The sequence below is a fragment of the Dermacentor silvarum genome, chromosome 6 (genome assembly GCF_013339745.2).
Source record: "Dermacentor silvarum isolate Dsil-2018 chromosome 6, BIME_Dsil_1.4, whole genome shotgun sequence".
Lineage (NCBI taxonomy): Eukaryota > Metazoa > Arthropoda > Arachnida > Ixodida > Ixodidae > Dermacentor > Dermacentor silvarum.
This window is the reverse complement of record NC_051159.1, coordinates 111,330,943-111,348,170: the sequence shown is the minus strand read 5'-3', so window position 1 is coordinate 111,348,170 and position 17,228 is coordinate 111,330,943. Positions and strand designations below refer to the sequence as shown.

The 17,228-nt window shown below is 44.9% G+C and overlaps 2 protein-coding genes across 5 annotated transcripts in view; both read right to left on the bottom strand.

The window, feature by feature from the left end:
- Positions 1-382: 382 nt before the first annotated feature.
- On the bottom strand, positions 383-2,194 carry LOC119455851 (histone H4 transcription factor). The gene has a single exon (XM_037717363.2). The coding sequence runs from the start codon at positions 2,069-2,071 to the stop codon at positions 632-634; it is 1,440 nt and encodes a 479-aa protein (XP_037573291.1). The 5' UTR covers positions 2,072-2,194; the 3' UTR covers positions 383-631.
- An 860-nt stretch (positions 2,195-3,054) lies between these two features.
- Positions 3,055-17,228, bottom strand: part of LOC119455850 (SH3 domain-binding protein 5-like) — a 40,892-nt gene continuing 26,718 nt past the window's right edge. For 3 of the 4 annotated variants that reach the window (XM_049669362.1, XM_037717362.2, XM_037717361.2), the window contains 2 exons: positions 12,399-12,670; positions 3,055-9,187 (listed from right to left, as the gene is read on the bottom strand). In XM_049669362.1, coding sequence (XP_049525319.1) covers positions 8,908-9,187; positions 12,399-12,670 — 552 coding nt within the window. In that variant the 3' untranslated portion in view covers positions 3,055-8,907. The remainder of the gene's footprint in view (positions 9,188-12,398; positions 12,671-17,228) is intronic. The other variant, XR_007467538.1, reaches the window with a different exon arrangement.

Sequence of the window (17,228 nt, the reverse complement as noted above, 5' to 3'; positions counted from 1 at the left end):
TATCTGGAGATTGTTGACGGGTTGGTTATGGGGACCAACTCATAAGCACTTAGATCTTGCACAGATATCACAGTTTATATTCCATTTTGGATGTGTGTGTGCACAGTCCTCTTCTGTTCCTTACTACCTCCAAGGTGTCTCATTCGGCTGGTTGAACTTACTCTTACGAGTGCTGGGCCCATAGATCAGTTTTTCCATCCCCCTACTAAAAAATCTAAAAAATTCCCAATGCTGAGTGTGCAGTTACACAAGCTGCACCAAGATTTGCGCGCTAATAAGTCGGCATTAATTTAAAAGCACATTTTTAAAGCTGTCTGCTTCAACATACAGGCTACTGAATGCCCCACTAATCCAGCCAGCCAATGGAGGCATGGCACTTTGTTGACTAAACCATGGAATATGAGGAGAGAGACCAAGTAGCAAGTAATGCAAGAAGCGGCCAACAATTTCAGGAAGCATTTAATAAATACCAAGCCCATTTTGCTTCTACAACTAAACTTTATATTGTCGCCACATTTGTGCTGGAAGCTACAGCATAACAGTATCTATTTGTGACTTCAGTACACAGGTAAATGTTCGAAGTGTGCATCTTGGAAATGCTTGTCCTCAGTACTCCTTGACAGTGTATTGACTACATGTGCACATCTGAGCTGGCAGAACTCTCTTCACTGAGTTCACTTGGTTCGTGTGCTTGCATGCTTTGTGCAAGTTCAAAGGGTCGCTCAGCCAACACCTGAGCCACCTGAACAACTGTCGAACCATCTTCGTTTGTCTGGACAATTTGTACCAACTTCACCGGTTGCTCCGACACTTCATCAGTCACTGCAGCGGTAAGAACTTGAGGTTCAGATAGAGTGCTCGCCGTGTCGGTGCTCATTTCTTCTGGAATGGCTGCACTGGCCGCGGCAAGGTCAAGGCTCTCGTAACGAACTGTCTGCACAGTAAAAATGTTGTCCTTATTGCAGAAGTAATTGAAGCGTGTGTGACCCGATGGCCACTTGAAGCGGTGCTGGGAGACCAGATGCCGCGACAGCGAGTTTCCCTTGGAGTATTGCTTCTGGCAGATGTGACACATATAGATGCCTTTAGGGCACTTCAGATGTTCATCACGAATGTGGTTACGCAGAAAGTGGCTGCTACGCTCGACGAAATCGCAACCATCGTAAGGGCACGCATAGCCCTTGTTTGAATGCATCAGCAGATGCTTTCTCAGGTCACACGGCTGCTTTGCGGCATAGTCGCACTGGTCGCAAGCGTAAGGCCGCAGGGACGAATGACGCCACTGCATATGGGACTTGACCGCCGACGGCGTCGGGCACGTCATGTCGCACAGCGGGCACTTGTACTGGTTCACGTGATGCCGCATGTGGTCGCGCAGAAGGCGCTCGGAACTGAAGCTGCGACTGCAGTAGATGCAACTGTGGCTAGATTGTTCGTCCTGGCGCGCAAAGTGGTCCAGCAGTTTCGTGCGCGACGAGAACACGCCGCCGCAGTTCGGGCATGCCAACCTTTTCTCCTGCGTGTGCGAACGAACGTGCTCACTCAATTTGTACATCGTAGCAAAGGTGGCCTCACAGGAACTCCAACCGCAAGCGCAGGGCAGCTTCGACGACGACCGCGCTCCGCCGCACGACTCTTGGGCGTGGCAGCTGACGTGCACGTAGAAAGCTTCAGGATTTTCGAAGCAGTCATCGCAACCTGTCCATTGGCACTGGTACTTCTCGGGAGTTTCGGAGATAATGTTGCGTGAGCCCTTGTCCATGAGGCAGCGCATAGCTTGCGCATTTTGTCTGTCCAAAAGGTTCTGGCCGTAACACTTAATTTTACAATGAAAAGCATGATAAAACACATGCGTGCGTAACTCGGAGGTATTACTCAGTGCCTCAGCGCAGTCTCTCCAAGGACACAGGTTTGTTTCGACAAAAGTTAGGTCATCATCCAAGTGCTTCCTTACGTGCTGGTAATATATAGGGCTGTCGTCGCACGAGAAGTCGCACTGGTCCCATTCACAGCGAAGCAGTAGCTTCTCTTCCTTGAAGGCAACATTAGCAGTCGTCTTTTTGCGTATCATTGCCTTTCGAACGAAGATGAAACAACACGACGGCTAGGATCACATTTGAACTACTTCAACTACTACAAATCGTGGCCAGTCTTTTCCCACCAATTTTATCCACGTTTATCGGTTTGACTTGCATCGGATTGGCTCGCAATGACATTGACAACTACAACACGGCATTATTGGGGGGAGATTTGTGTTAACTACAAGAAGCGCAAATCAAGACGTAAATTCATACAGAAGCTTCTCACTTGAATTCTTATATATATGCTCTCACTTTATGTTGAGCCTCCGTGATTCGCACAATGTCGAAGTTTCGGCAAGTGTGGTTTCGGTCCGCCTGCACAGACGATCAGCTTTTTCGTAAGAGTGAGAAAGTAAAATGTATTTATAAAATCGTTATTCTATACGCAGACCTCTTCAGATTAAACAAGAAGCGAGATAGCAAACGGTGTACAGGTGAATTGCAATAAATCAAAGGCAATATGCTGCACCATAATCAGCCTTTAATTTTTCATGGGCGCCAAGAGCTAAGCCGGTATTTTGTAGCGATGCGTTATACTTTATTCTATACTAGTCTTATTATTCACCGCTCACGGCCGGCTCATCCCGTTGATAACGTGAGCGGACCGTCGCTCTGACCACTGACCAAGCGCGAAAAGGCATTAGCATAGGAAAGGCATCGCTACAAAATACTGGCCCTGTACCTAGCGCGATGCCCCTTGGGCGAGTTATGGGTCACGTGAATCCAGCACTATCAGAATAATTCATGCAATTCCTGCCCAGTACCACATTGTGGATATGATCCGTATATCTTTGCTAGAAAGAAAGAAAAAAAAAAAAGTGCTGCACGGTGTTTTATTGAATTATCATGGCACAATGTATCCTCTTTTCTGGCATTTGTCTGCACCTTTTATTAAAACTGACCTGCAAAAGAAAGAGACCAGTTTGTGTGGTCACAAAAGCCCGATTGCCAAAAGTATGCACACATATATGTGTACCCACTCAACAATGCAGAAGATATGATTTATTCCAGAGTTTACATTCCTTTGTTTATTCATTGCACATGACCTAACACACACAGTGGAGTTTCCCATATGTAGCATACATATGTAATAAGCCTTTTATTACTTCCCTCCGACAAAAGAAAAATGAAAGAAACCAATCATTTGCCCACTTGAAGTCATAACTTTGAGGTATACATGTCAGGACAAAAGCAGGGAAGAGATATGTCCTCTTCGCAAACTGAGAACAATAGCGAATAGAAACAACTATTTGGAATACAGTAAAGCATGGCAATACTGTCGTAAGACCACAGATAACAGCTCATCAGAGAAATCATATTGCTCTCATAATTATATATTTTTTTAAATCTAGGAAAACACACAATGCTGCATGAAAATATGCTTACAGAAGGCAATGCAACAATAAATATGTGTGCATTTAACTCTCTTGACTAGAATAAAACTGCAGCTAATATATCTTTCAAGATAAGAAAGGAACATTCATAGGAATGCACAAAGAAGTTGGAGTATAAAACATGTCTTGGGCTAAAGAGTATGAAATAGGTAAAAATTGCAAGCAGCTAATGAATAATCGGAACATCATTCCGTTTACTTGTGCTCCACCATGGTAATTGCACTATCCAACCGATGTCTCTTTGCTGAAGTGCACGAAGATGCACACAATTGCTGCCGAGAATGAGTGCTAACAAGCTGCCACTTTTAAAACACAATCAAAGAAAGCTGAGTATGTCATCAGCTGCATCTTCCTTGCAATTCAGCCAGTCTAAATAATATCCAACTTGCACCAGCAATGCATAACACTGTAATAACCTTTTGAATCTATACATACATCAAAAGTGGCAATTGGGCAGCAGTAAACAACTTGGCAAATTATAGATGTGTTATTCTTTACAAAGCCCCACCATTGCTTTGGGACACTGAACCCCATGAATCAATCTCAATTCATTACTCTTCCTCCAGTTATTATTATTATTATTATTTTTTTTTTTTTTTTTTTGTGGCAACAGGGTTTCATGAAGGTCAAACAAAGAACTGTTGAAATTGAGATGTACCAGAGGCAACAAGTTACACTGTTGCTGTTTCTGCACCTCTAATGATTCTCACCAACAAAAATCTTATCTGTAGACAGTAAAATGCTTATCATATCATAGTTGTAACATCCATTTCCTATTTATCTTTTTTATTATTTTTCGCAATAATGAAAGTGTTGCACATTTTTTTCACAAAATAGCTCAAAATGCAATGCACTAAGAAAAATAAGACAATTTTACTGCTTTATTTCTATAGCTCCTGTGATCCATCAACAACCAGCACAATCTTGGCATAACACCGGCTCCTTCAGGAAACCATAGACATTTGCTGAACGGCCACTGGAAATCCTGTTTGGATACTCTAGGTACCTGCAAGGTATCTTCAAATTTGAGAGAGACATCCACTTGGATCTACAATGGTAAGCATATTGTCTGCAAAGACAAAGGTGTAAAGCTATAATAGTGAATTTTGCCTGTTGTAAAAATGCATTATATATATGCAATGTTATTAACATTGATTACATGGTATCATTTAATTTCCCACTTTTTTTTTTTTTTAATTTTCGAACAATATTTATTACCTATTCAGCTTCATGAGAATACCGTATTTACTCGAATCTAACGTGCCCTTTTTTTCTGATAAAACGGGTCCAAAAATTGCCTGCGCGTTAGAATCAAGTACGAGCCTAAATTTGCGCTACCATATCGGCATTTCAATATGGCCGCCTCCTACGCACTTCGAGCCTAGCTCCCGTAGCTTCGACCATGTGCTGTAGTATGTGTGCTTAGGCATTAGTCTACCGATTTAGTTAAACAGTGAATGTTTACAAGTTTATACGGCCGATAAAACTACTATCCTTACTTCGTACAGCTGTCTGCTAATTTTCTGTCGCAATCAATGCTGGGACTTTTTTTTTCATCGCAACTTTAGTGTATTGGGAGTAAATCTTGAGCGATAGTTGTATTTCTGTATGAAAGCACGAGGTGCGCGTTACAATAGAGGGCGTGTTAGAATCGAGTAAATACGGTACGTATTCATGAGAACATGAATGGTTGAAAATATCTAGATCTGCGTCAGATCTAAATTTCTTTTGAAATGCTCATAAATTTCTTTTGGAAGAGATGACGAAAGAACGTTAAATGGCAGAACATTCTTTTTGCGAAATGCCGGCAGCCTTATTGTAAGCATCCATTGTATGTACGTCCACTGGGAATTCTATGTGAACTTCCATAAGTGGATACTATTCCATGAACATATCCTTTGGATAACCAGCATGGATATCCGTGTATAACAAAACATTCATATCCTAAGTGGATGTTTCTTGGATGTCCATGGTCACTTAGGTCAGCATGACGAGAGCATAAGCTGCTTGATTCCTAGCTACTCTTGATGCCAGCAGTCTGCACAGACACTAATAAATGCTCACATCATTGATCAAAACATTACTGCTATCACTGCATTTAAGAACGATCAGCTTGGTGGGTACTGTTCAGACAGCTGTGCTGAGCTCAGAAACAGCTATCCCCCAGCAAGAGAAGCAAACTTGTAGTGATGCCCCATCGTTTTTAATAGCGACTAAACAATTGTAGTAAGACTAACTACATGGCTGTCATGATTCGAGCCACAAACAACTACCCAATCGCCAGTGCAAACTTGTGAATTTGTATTGAGCACTATAAATCCTGCAGATCTCTTACACTCCAGGAATGTCATTACACATCGCAACCACTTAGTACCACTCTTAGTGCACCATCGGGTTGTTTGCCTGGTTACGTGGCAAAAGGCTAGCAGACTCTGAAGAGCGCACTGATAATCACTCTTACAAGAGAGCATACCGTACATTACAAATTTGCCTAAGTACTACAAAATTTTGCATCTGTCCATGCCACAGAAATACTACTTGGTGAAAAAATGTGGTGTCACCGTCTAAGTGAGTTATCTTAACTAGCACTGTGCCAGCAAGGGAATGCTGAGATATGGAATGTTTAGCTTGTTTTGAATGCTGCTTGGCTCATAACAGACACAAATAAACCTTTCTTGGAATTAAGTTATGACAACACGCCTTCGCTCTTCCATAATAAACTTTTCATTAATGTTTGTTTGCATACGCAGTTGAAGTCGAACCCGTTTTTAACTGAATACAGTGTAGACCACCTATAACGTAAGTCGCTGGAGTCACGAATATCCGCACTATAAGCGGTACCGCACTATAACCAAAGCAGCAATTTTCAAGGCCCACACATATGCAAAACATGTTCACCGAGCCGCCAAGCGTATGCAACAGTCGAGGAATGCGGCAAGAACGTTTGCATTCAATTTGCAATCGAATCTCGTTAATTCGAACGAAATCACGCGGCGGCGCCTCTGACCGGCATTGCTCCCGCACCGCCATAGATTAAAAGCTTAGGACAGACTTCTCGATGTCGCGCGTGACCGAAACAAAAAAAAAAGAAAAGAAAGAAAAGAAAAACGCGGCGGAAATTTCACCCTCTCTCAAATGGCAAGGTCGCCGATTCTGCATTGCGCCGGAACATGCATGTGCGTGCCGACGTCTCAGCCACACTACCGTAGCCACTTGTAGAAAACGGCAGTGAACCCTTCTTTCTCCTTTATGCTTCCTCTACTTTCTAGTCATGTGTTGACCTTGCACGCTGCGGCTACAGCGCAGAGGGAAGCAGCGGCGCTGTCCCAGGCCGGCCAACGAAACTGCCCGCGCCGGCAAACGCCCACTTCCCGATGACAGCAGAAAATGAAACTTCGGGGAGCTGGCGCCGGGCCGGCTGGAGCGGCGGCGCCTGCACGGCGGCGGGCGCGCACGGTAACAGTCGAAAGTGAGGGAGCTATGAGGGAGGGTGAGGGGAGCCACCGAAGCGGAGGAGTTGCCGAGGCGAAATCCGCTTCCCTGCCGCCCTCCTCCCTCACATTCCACGGTCTCCACGTGCGCACTTCGCTGTGCTGTGCCAGCGCCGCCCGCTCCTGAGGTTTCGTTTATTGCCGTTATCGTGAAGCGAGCGTTGGCCGGCGTTGGCAGTTTCGTGGCCCACGCTCGCTATGCGCGCCGTGATATTTCACGACTCGCACTCAAGATTATGGTTTCAGCCTCACTGCCTGTTCGTTCACACCACGTGCCCTTCTCCACTTCGTCTCTCTTTCTTCCTCGAGCACTCCTTGGGGCGCCCTTTTGATGGGAGCGTTCGCCGTCTCCGCTGACTTCCGTACTCCCAGGCAGCCGCACTGCAACCGGTATTTCGTTTCCCGCAACTGCACTTTAAGCGATACGTGCATACATGGAGTGCTATGGGAAAATTAACGGGAGTCTGAAAAGACCGCACTATATCCAGTCCTGCACTATAAGCGGTTACGTTATAAGTGGTCTATACTGTAGTTCTGCGAAAAGTGGTAGTTGTGTCAGTAGTTCGTTTTATGTGGACTCGCCCTTCAATACGCGAAAACATAAACGACTCTGTAGCTGGCGTCGGTAGTTACGACTCGACACCATGTTCGTCTCAAATAGGATTTTCAGCACCTTCCTTTTTGCTCCTGGCACTTTTCCACATCTAAATGCAAGTTCCCATTAAAAACGCCATCGAAAGAACGAAATGCGACATCCCAGCTCCTTCGAAACGGTGCCCGGCTGGTTCCAATCACCTGCCATTTTGAAACTATGAGCGCATCCGCCGCCATTTTTTCTTTGAGAGCTTGTGATATATTTTACCATCAGCAGGACACAAGTGGATTCTGCATACGATAGCGAGGCGTTCTAGTTGGCTTCCCGCATTCTAGCTTCCCAGCGACGGCTTGTCACAAGCCACTCTGCCGACTGCACTGCTTAAGCTGCTCGGCCTAACTAGCGCTATTTCGTCGAGAGTCGGCAACAAAAGTTGTGGTTTCATGCCATTTGACATGACAACAACTTTGTTCATGGCCAATTGTGCTTGCAGCTTCGCACGCGCTTTTATGCCCAAAACATTGTACCAATTCATGCATTAAAATGAAATTTCTGTCATTATTTTAATGATAGATGTAGGATTAGGTGGCGCAGGGAAGTGAGATAATTGTGCAAGTCCAAAGAGTGTCTGAAAAATCGGTCAGCGACTGTATTTGACATTTTTGTTGACAGGATATATATTTTAAGGCACCTGCAAACCAAAATTTGCTTCGCTATAACTGTTACCGAGTTGGATACCACATTTTCGATTTCGTTATAGCAGTAGAACACTCCACGGAGATAAAGCATGGCCAACTAAATTTTACATTTACTTCGTTATATCAAATTATTCGTTATATCGGTGTTCATTATATTTAGGTTTGACTGTATTAATGTAACAAATGCAGCACCTTGCACTTTCAGTAGAGATTAAATCATTATTACAGAAAGAATGCCGCTTGGCTTGGTCACATCAGCAGTGCCTGTTGCTCTAGTATTTGTTTTGGCTCTCATAGAAAAACAATCAGAAGCCACTACTTCCCAGCATTCCCTTGCATGAAGCAGCACTGTAGAGCTACATCTCTCTCTAGGTAATTGTCAGTAATCTTACAATCCCTTCATTATTCTGCAAACTAGAAACATAACACAGACGAGTAGGCAACAAAAACATTGTACTGAATTTATGTGCCTGACGGTAGCTTCAAAAGCATTTACTAATACACTGCACAAAAGATGGCAGCACACACTTAATAGCGTTCACGCACCATTCTCACACTCTGTCCACCATGTACAATGCCGCTGATAACCTCGCACTTTAACATACATAAATAGCAACATTCATTTGCACGTCTTTAGATAAGCCATCCCTACAAATTTGAGGAGTCCCTGCAGGAGTTTAGCACCTCCTGGTAGTCCTGTTCGAGCACACGGTCTAGCAGAAGGCAGTCAATCTGCCGATCGTCGAGAGTGCCGCCGGTGCCCGTGCTCAGGAGGCTGTCAGTGTCAGAGCCTTCCTCAACAGTCTGCAGCCTTTGGGAAGTTCCGTCCAGAGTGAGCCTTCGAGCGGCTTTTGCCAATGATGCCTCAATATCAAAAGCAATGACTGGTGAAAGGTCTTCGAGGGTGGCAAGGGGGACACCAGGGGCACTGTGTGGGTGAAAAGAAAATCGACTTAATATCAGTGAAGGTGCAAAAATATGCTACGTCAATACCCAACCCCAGTTGAACCCCAATAACTTGTTTTTGAACAGCCGTATTCACTCGCATAGTGAACACACTTTCTTTTCTAGATAAATATGCACAAAGTTGGGGGGTGCGTTCATTACGCAGAGTAAAATTTTTAAGTATTTTTTTTCCGCAGCCACCTCTAAAAAAGTTGCAGTTTCGCCCGAAAAGCGGACCATTGTGATAGAAAATGCGTAGACAGCTATACGAAGCGAGGATAGTAGTTTTATCGGCCGTTTAAGCTTGCAAACATTCGCTAACTATGTAAATTAACAAGCATGGTGTCAGCACGCACAGGCAAACATGAACACATCCCACTCGATGACCGCGGACACTCGCTGTCAAAACATTGGCAAGAAGAAGCGCAGCAGCAACAGCAAGCAAAGTGACCTTCGTGCTGTGTATTGCTTCAATGCAAACTGAGGGGTGAGAACGGAGCACGCACCAAGGTATAAGCCGCCATCACAGCTAGACTCCGCCCCCGCCACAGATCGCTTTCAAGTTAGGGCGCGCATGGCCGTGCGCGCCCTAACTTGAAAGCGCCGCCCCCCTCCCTCCGCCCAGTGCCATACGCACGATGGAATATGGCGCGTTTCCTCCCCGCTTTCCTCCCTCGAACGCAGGAGATTTATTTTTATTTATTTTGAGGCATGATCGTCGACTGCCGATGGCTAAAATGCACCTGGAGTATCCATATAATTGCTAATCGCAATAAAAGTAGGAGATGCACAGTACGATTCAGCGTCCTGGTAAGGCGTCGATACAATCGTACCCGCCGGACGCCATGTCAGACGCCGAATCATACCGTGTCTCTCCTACTTCACGGCAGCAAGTTCAGGGTGCGTTCAGTATGTGAGAAAAAGAAAAAGCACACTTCTTGATTGGAAAAGTGAGGGGTGCGTTCATTATGCAAGTAAATACGGTAATATAATCCGAAATTCTGAACTGTGGTAAACTTGAACAAGTTAAAAGGAAAACTGCAGTAAGGTATGCGACCGGGCTCGTTGGTGTTCATCCATGATGTTTGACAGTGCGAACGTAGACAAAGGACAGTGAAAGTATGCAGTTTTTGCTAGGCATGCACATCACCAGACCAGACTTAAAATAATAGCAGCAGCAATTGAGAAAAAAGCGGTAAGCAAGCCTTCAATAGCCCTATCAACCAAGGAGCTATCCTAATTGGGATACGCAAAAAAGGATGCGCCCGCTCTTTGACAATGACTGGTGTCGAGCGTATTGTGTTGTGTCATTGATATGAGTAAGCGTCAGTGTGAAATCTTGCATGTGCACCCCTGTATATATGTGTATTTTTTTTTTAAATTAAAATCAGTTGGCGGTCAGGGCTTGTCTTCGTTTGTTGCTGCCTCTTTTGCCGTCCTTTGTCTACGTTCACACTGTCAAAAATCACGGGTTAAAAGAAAAAGGCAGGGAGGAACCATTGAAGCATCATTGTCAAAGTCAAGCGACATCTTCTCGGTAGACCTGCTGAGATAAGGTGCTGAGTAAACTTATTGGTTAGCTCTGCTGGTTAATGCTATGAGGCATGTGGGTGCTTTGGTGTTGCATTGCCTCCAGGATTGGCTTGCATTACAAACGACATTCAAACCATTACGAGGATGCATATTGTGCATTGGTGTCAGGATCGGCCTAGAGTCTGCTCACCACCTTTGATTACACTGTCTCTGGGATTGGCCCAGTTAGCTTAGCGAGACAGCCATCCACGCAAAGTTGGGGCGAGGGACAAAGAAAGCTGCGCTTCTAATATTTTGGCTCACACACTGCTCCCGAATGTATAGCAACTCAGCCAAGAATGGCTATTGCAAAGTCACTTAGGTGTGACTTGTCCAACACACCCATGTTTGATATGATATGATGGCTGCCACTATCAACTGCTAACGCCAACACTTCCACATTCTCATGGCTGATATCCAAGATGAGCATGTGTGGCGGCTTTCTCTTCCGTCAAACTCAATTACAGTAGAATCTTGGTAAACGGAAATCGCCTAAACGGAATCGCTGCTTATTAAGAACAACAGTCTCTAAATTGGTTGGCTTTGTATTTGAGTAAAGCAAAAAAACTTTCGTCCAACAGAACCAAATTATTCGCAATTCTGAAAATGGAACCAGGGAAGCACACTCTAAAGGATTTTCCGGCAAAAAAAGTTCTCTGACGATTACGATACTCCCTAATGCTGCGAAATTTGAGTGCAGCTCTATACGTATTTTCATTTCGCGATATGTATTGGCTGGTGTAGACATCCTGTCTTGTGTGGAACATTGGAAATGGAGCGAAGTGTGGTGCAAGTGCCTCACTAATCGGGAGATCGGGAGAGGATATGCGTGGGTGATACGATGTCATATGTTATACCGAGAATTTGAAAAATTTAGGAGTAAAGGCAGGGTGTGGGTTATACACAGATGTTGCCTTCACGTGTGCAGCGCACACCACGCTGCCATGAAGTCACACCATAAAAAGAAATTCGCACTGCTGCGAAGTCACCCCTCAAGGCGCATATGAACCACACTGGTTTTACCGGGGGCTTCCGATTATATTCGGAACTTCAGGAAACCTCTTCCGAGTCTGGATAATCTGTCGGCTACTCTATATCACTTTATATTTGTGTGCATACTTAGGTTCTTTTTCTCTGGTCCCTCAACTGCACCCTTTACTTATAATCGTGATTGCCTTATAATAGAATAGATACGATACATGTGCTTTGTGGCTGTCATGACCACAATCTGAACATAGCGTTGGTCTATAATATGCATAAACCTGCAGCTCACAGACGAAGACTTGGTGAGCAGTCGCTGCTTGTTCCAATCTAAACAGGTGTGGTAGTGCTAGCTTTTGCCGTTTCCTAAACTTGCACATTAGCCATTTAAATAAATGAGGCCCTCTGTTTCTCAGGCAGGAAAACAAGTAGTTAAAGGGCAGCCAATAGCACCAAAATCTGAAACTTGCGTTTTGCGTTAGCTTCTGAACATTACAGTGAACTCTTAACAACGTTCTGAAAATGTTTCTCCGGCCTAGTTCTGGCATTTAGCTTCACGAAATCAGTGAACAAAACTGTGATTCTCATCGGTCACACTTTCTTTTTTTTAGCTGACATCTTGCATTGGTAAAATTATTTACCCATTGTTGTTGGGAGCAGGTGCAGTTAGATCAAGAAAAATTTCTTCGTTGCCATTGCACTGGGTGGTGTCCGGGAACATCTGGTCTATCACTGCGGCAACTAGCTGCTTTAATGTCGGCACAGCAGACTGTGGAACCCTTGCAGGCTTCTCCTCCCTGACTTGTGCTTGAGAAGGCTTGGTCGGGAATACCCGGTCAACAAGTGATGAAACAAGTCCTCTGCGCTGACTGGCTGGCGATGGTGATGGGCACATCGCAGGTTGATGGCCTCCCTGCATAAAGCAAAAACTGAGCTGAGCATAAAATCGACTCAGCAATGCTCCTAACCTCGGTGCAGGAACACTTTATTGATCTACAATTGTAAAAACTTGACCCTTTAAATGTCGTGGCTGAGTATTACTCGGTTACAATTTTTTTGGCAATAAGGGCCACAGACAAGTCTCTCTGATCCACATGTTAGGGATTTCTTTCCAAGTTACAGTAATGAGCCGGGCTCGTGCAATCCATTTTGACGTTCTGCCAATTTCCCTCTTTGGGGGGCCTTACGGATTCAGTTCGTCCAGCAGAGATCTTAAAAATGACGGCTGCCAGTAGCATGTTGCTGCCCCCTCTGGCAGCTGGCCTTACTCATCCGACGGCACGGCACTTCGTTGACTTTTATTCCGTCTACAGCAAGCAAAGAACCTCCTCTAACAAGGCAGTGTATTGTCTGTTGCAAAGGTCGAAGTAACACTGGCAGTAAAGACTGCAAGGTAGCTTGATTCTGATGTAAGGAGTGTGGTGTGGAACTTGCCTCGTACCGTGTTTTAAAATCTAATCACTACAAAATCAACGTTCTAATCCTCCCCAGACACTTTTTGAGAACTTTACTCTTCACACTGACAGAACTGAACCCCTATCAACTCTGACATTTCTAGTCAATGTACATGGTTCTTGTTATTTCATATTTTCAGACACAAGTTGTGAATTGACTAGCCCCATGTTATATATATTTCCAATCAGCAGAAAAATTGCTATATGGAAAAGCAGTTAAAGAAACTGTCATTTTCTGATCGCTTTTCTGGATTTTTTGTTGGCACTTAAAGGGTTAACAAGATTTTCGCAAAACAAATGGTGCAAGTTTGTCAGAAAATAATGTTTGTTTTTAGATCGTCCCAGTCTTTCTCACAAAAAAGTTTTGAAGCAACTGTAGTGAGTGACAAGATCTTCTATTGGGTTCTTTTTAGGGTTTCCGTGGCATGACTGGTAGTTTGATATTGGGGAGAGTGAGGTACACTGGCTCTGCTCAATGACTGGAGCCTTGGAGCAACCAAAGTTGTTCAGTTGCTCCAATACACAGCCCGACAACAGGTCTGTCATGAGTAAAGTGGCTTTGAAACCTCCGACAGATACTGTATTGCCAGCATACATGGAGATTCAAACAAGGACAAGCAAAGTTAAGCAGGTTTTACTTAGGGGTGTTATTTCATTTAAAAGCAGCAGCATTATTCAATACATAAATATTCTCAAGAAACTCGCTTCAAGTACTGAATTGAATAGGGAATGTTTCCCCATGTTTATAATGAAAGAGAACACATCACTTTAGCAATGCAAACAAGTTTCCATCAAGGAAACAGACCATTTCGCACAGATTGATGGTCTGCACACAGTCAAGGAAAGCACAAAGCCTAAGGAAAAAGCCTTGCAGAAAAAGATCAGTACTCTCATCAGATATTAGATTAGATTAGAGATTAAAGCAGAGATCAGATCACTGTAAGATATTGTGCAAAAATAGTCTACTGATCCAGACAAAAACAAAGGAACCTGTACCTATGGGCAAAAACGATTCCTCCACTGAAGGACAGTCTCTCATAGCAGTAATTGCAGTAATGGTTGACCATTTCTGGTTGATTTCATTGGGTAACACATACCTGCCAAGTTCGAAGAAACTAATTCCGGGAGATCTTCCGTCTTACGTCTATATTTTCAAGTACTGACCCCGTTAGCGTAAGGAGCGGCTCTGCGGTTAACAAAATAGCGCATGTATAGGGTTTCCCTACTACCTTCTTAACAATTTTTTGCGCGATGAACTTCCAACTGGATTGGATTGGGTTGGATTCTTTTTGCCAATGTGGCCAGACAAAGCGCTGGATGCGGATAGAAAGGGGACACAACTGCAATTTCTGGGAGATTTTCCTGTCAACTGTACAACTGGAAGAAACGGTCCAAATCCGGGAGACTTGGCAGGTATGGTAACAGACATTTTAAGTAGCCTTGCAAAGTTATTTCTCCCTGTAGACATAAGAACTGTCCTTATCCTGTATATTTGGTAAGAAATGAATATTGCAAGATTTCAAATACACACTATCCAATCAAATAATTATTTGATTTATATTTAAAACTTCAAATACTCTCCAATCGAAAGAAGCAAAGATCATATTGATACCGAAACTCAGCAAGAAATTACAGCTGAAGAACCTGCACCCCCTCTCCCTCACGGCCTGCGTGGGCAAGTTGATGGAGCACGCGTTTCTCAATAAACTCATGGATTATCTCGAGGACAACAAATTATTTCCACACATCTTGATTGGGTTCAGAAGACATCTCTCCACGCAAGACGCCCTTCTGCAACTTAAACATAAACTGATATACAATCCGGGGCACTCGACGAGAGCCATCCTCGAGCTAGACCTGAAGAAGGCCTTTGATAACATTCGCCATGATGCCAAATTGCGACAAATAGACAAGCTAAATCTCAGACTGCGAACATACAACTACGTTCGAGACTTCCTCACGGGAAGAACCGCTCGCATGCGAGTGGGACAACTAGACTCAAATCAACATCGGGAGCTTGGGCACCCCGCAAGGCTCGGTGATCTTGCCGATGCTCTTCAACTTCATCCTGCTGGGATTACCCGACCGATTGCTTCAAATCGAAGGACTGCATCACACGCTATATAAGTATGATATTACAATCTGGACGACAACAGGCAGCGACAGAGCAATCGAGCAAGGGTTACAGCAGGCCATCCAATGCGTGGAAAACTACCTCGTGGGCACGGGACTCACCTGCTCGGTCGAAAAATCCGAACTGCTGCTATATAGACCGGTCAGAAAGGGGCGCCCACCCAAAGGCTAGACCCCAACCGGAAAAGGAAGAGATCCATTTAACGACATCAAACAGCCTACCCATCCCGATGGTAGACAAGATCCGAGTGCTAGGAATGATGATAGAACACAAAGGCGGCAATGGCGAAGCACTTCGCAAGATAACGGCAAAGATCACCAGCACGATGCAGCCCATCTGACGCATCACCAACAAACACGCGGGCATGCGCGAAGGCAGCGTCATACGACTCATACAAGCCTCCCTCATTTCTCAAATAAAGTACACAGCAGCATTTCACAACTGGACGGTTGCGGAAAGAAACAAGCTGAAAGCTCTCATACGCAAGGCGTACAAATGTGCGTTGGGACTTGCGCCCGGAGTCAGCACCACCAAGCTCTTAGAACTAGGCTTAGCACAATACACTGGAGGAACTCGTGGAGGCGCAACAAGTGTCCCAACTAGAGCGTCTATCCAAGACCCGCCCAGGCAGACACGTGCTCAAAAAGCTTGGCATCACATATCACACGCAGCACGGCGTCAAAGTGTAAATTCCAAGGACCATATGCGAGCAACTACACGTACCCCCATTGCCTCGCAACATGCACCCCCAACACCACACGGGGAGACGCAAAGCCAGGGCACAACACATGAACTAAAGTTACTCCAACGACAAGGAGGCAGTCGTCAACGACTCAGCCCGTTATTGAGACAGGAAGAGCTTCGTGGCGGCAGTTACTAGCCACCGAGGCAACCACCTCACGAGTGTCACTGTGAACACGGCACATGCCGAAGTGGCAGAGGAAGCGGCCATAGCACTGGCCCTCACACAAACCAAGGCTACATACGTGATCTGCGATTCGCAAACGGCAATTCGCAATTTTGCAAATGGGCGCATCTCGCAAGAGGCGTATCACATACCGTATTTACTCCAGTCTAACGCGCCCTCAACTGTAACGCACACCCGTTTTCCGTGACTAAAAGAGAGGGAAAAAAAATCCTTTATAGTACCACGCACCTCATGCTTTCATACAGAAATACGACTATCGCTCAAGATTTACTTCCTCACTAAAGTTTCACTAAAGATTCACTAAAGTTGCGATGAACAAAGCTATACGAAGTAAGGATAGTAGTGTTATCGGCCGTATAAACTTGTAAACATTCGCTAAATTGGTAGACAAATGCCTAAGCACACGTACTACAGCACATGGTCGAAGCTACGGAAGCTAGGCTCGAAGTGCGTAGGAGGCGGCCATATTGAAATGCCAATGGCGATATGGTAGCGCAAGTTTAGGGTCGTACTCAATTCTAATGCGCACGCAACTTTTGGACCCGTTTTATCGGAAAAAAAGTGCGCGTTAGATTCGAGTAAATACAGTACTCCAGCGACATCCCATACACCAGGAAGAAGCCGACTTCGATAACCGAAGGCACTTGCTATGGATCCCGGCACACACGGGACTGAGCACCCCCAACGAAGTGGCTCACAGCATTGCTTGAGGCCTCATTCACCTAGCATCATCGGAGGAAGAGCCCCTGCGGGGCACTGCAAATGTCTGGGCGTGAGCGGATCGTATAACCAGGTTTCACAATATCACGACACACTACCAGTTACAGAGACGCATATACGCCATTCCCCCACGCAAGCAATACACTACAGACAATTACAAACGGATTCTTACAGAAACCCCAGACTCATGCACGTCATGTACCCAGACATGTACACTACAAACAGATGAACATTG

What these genes read in the sequence shown, in the direction of transcription:
- LOC119455851 (XM_037717363.2), bottom strand. Translation starts at nt 2,071, where the DNA reads ATGATACGCAAAAAGACGACTGCTAATGTTGCCTTCAAGGAAGAGAAG.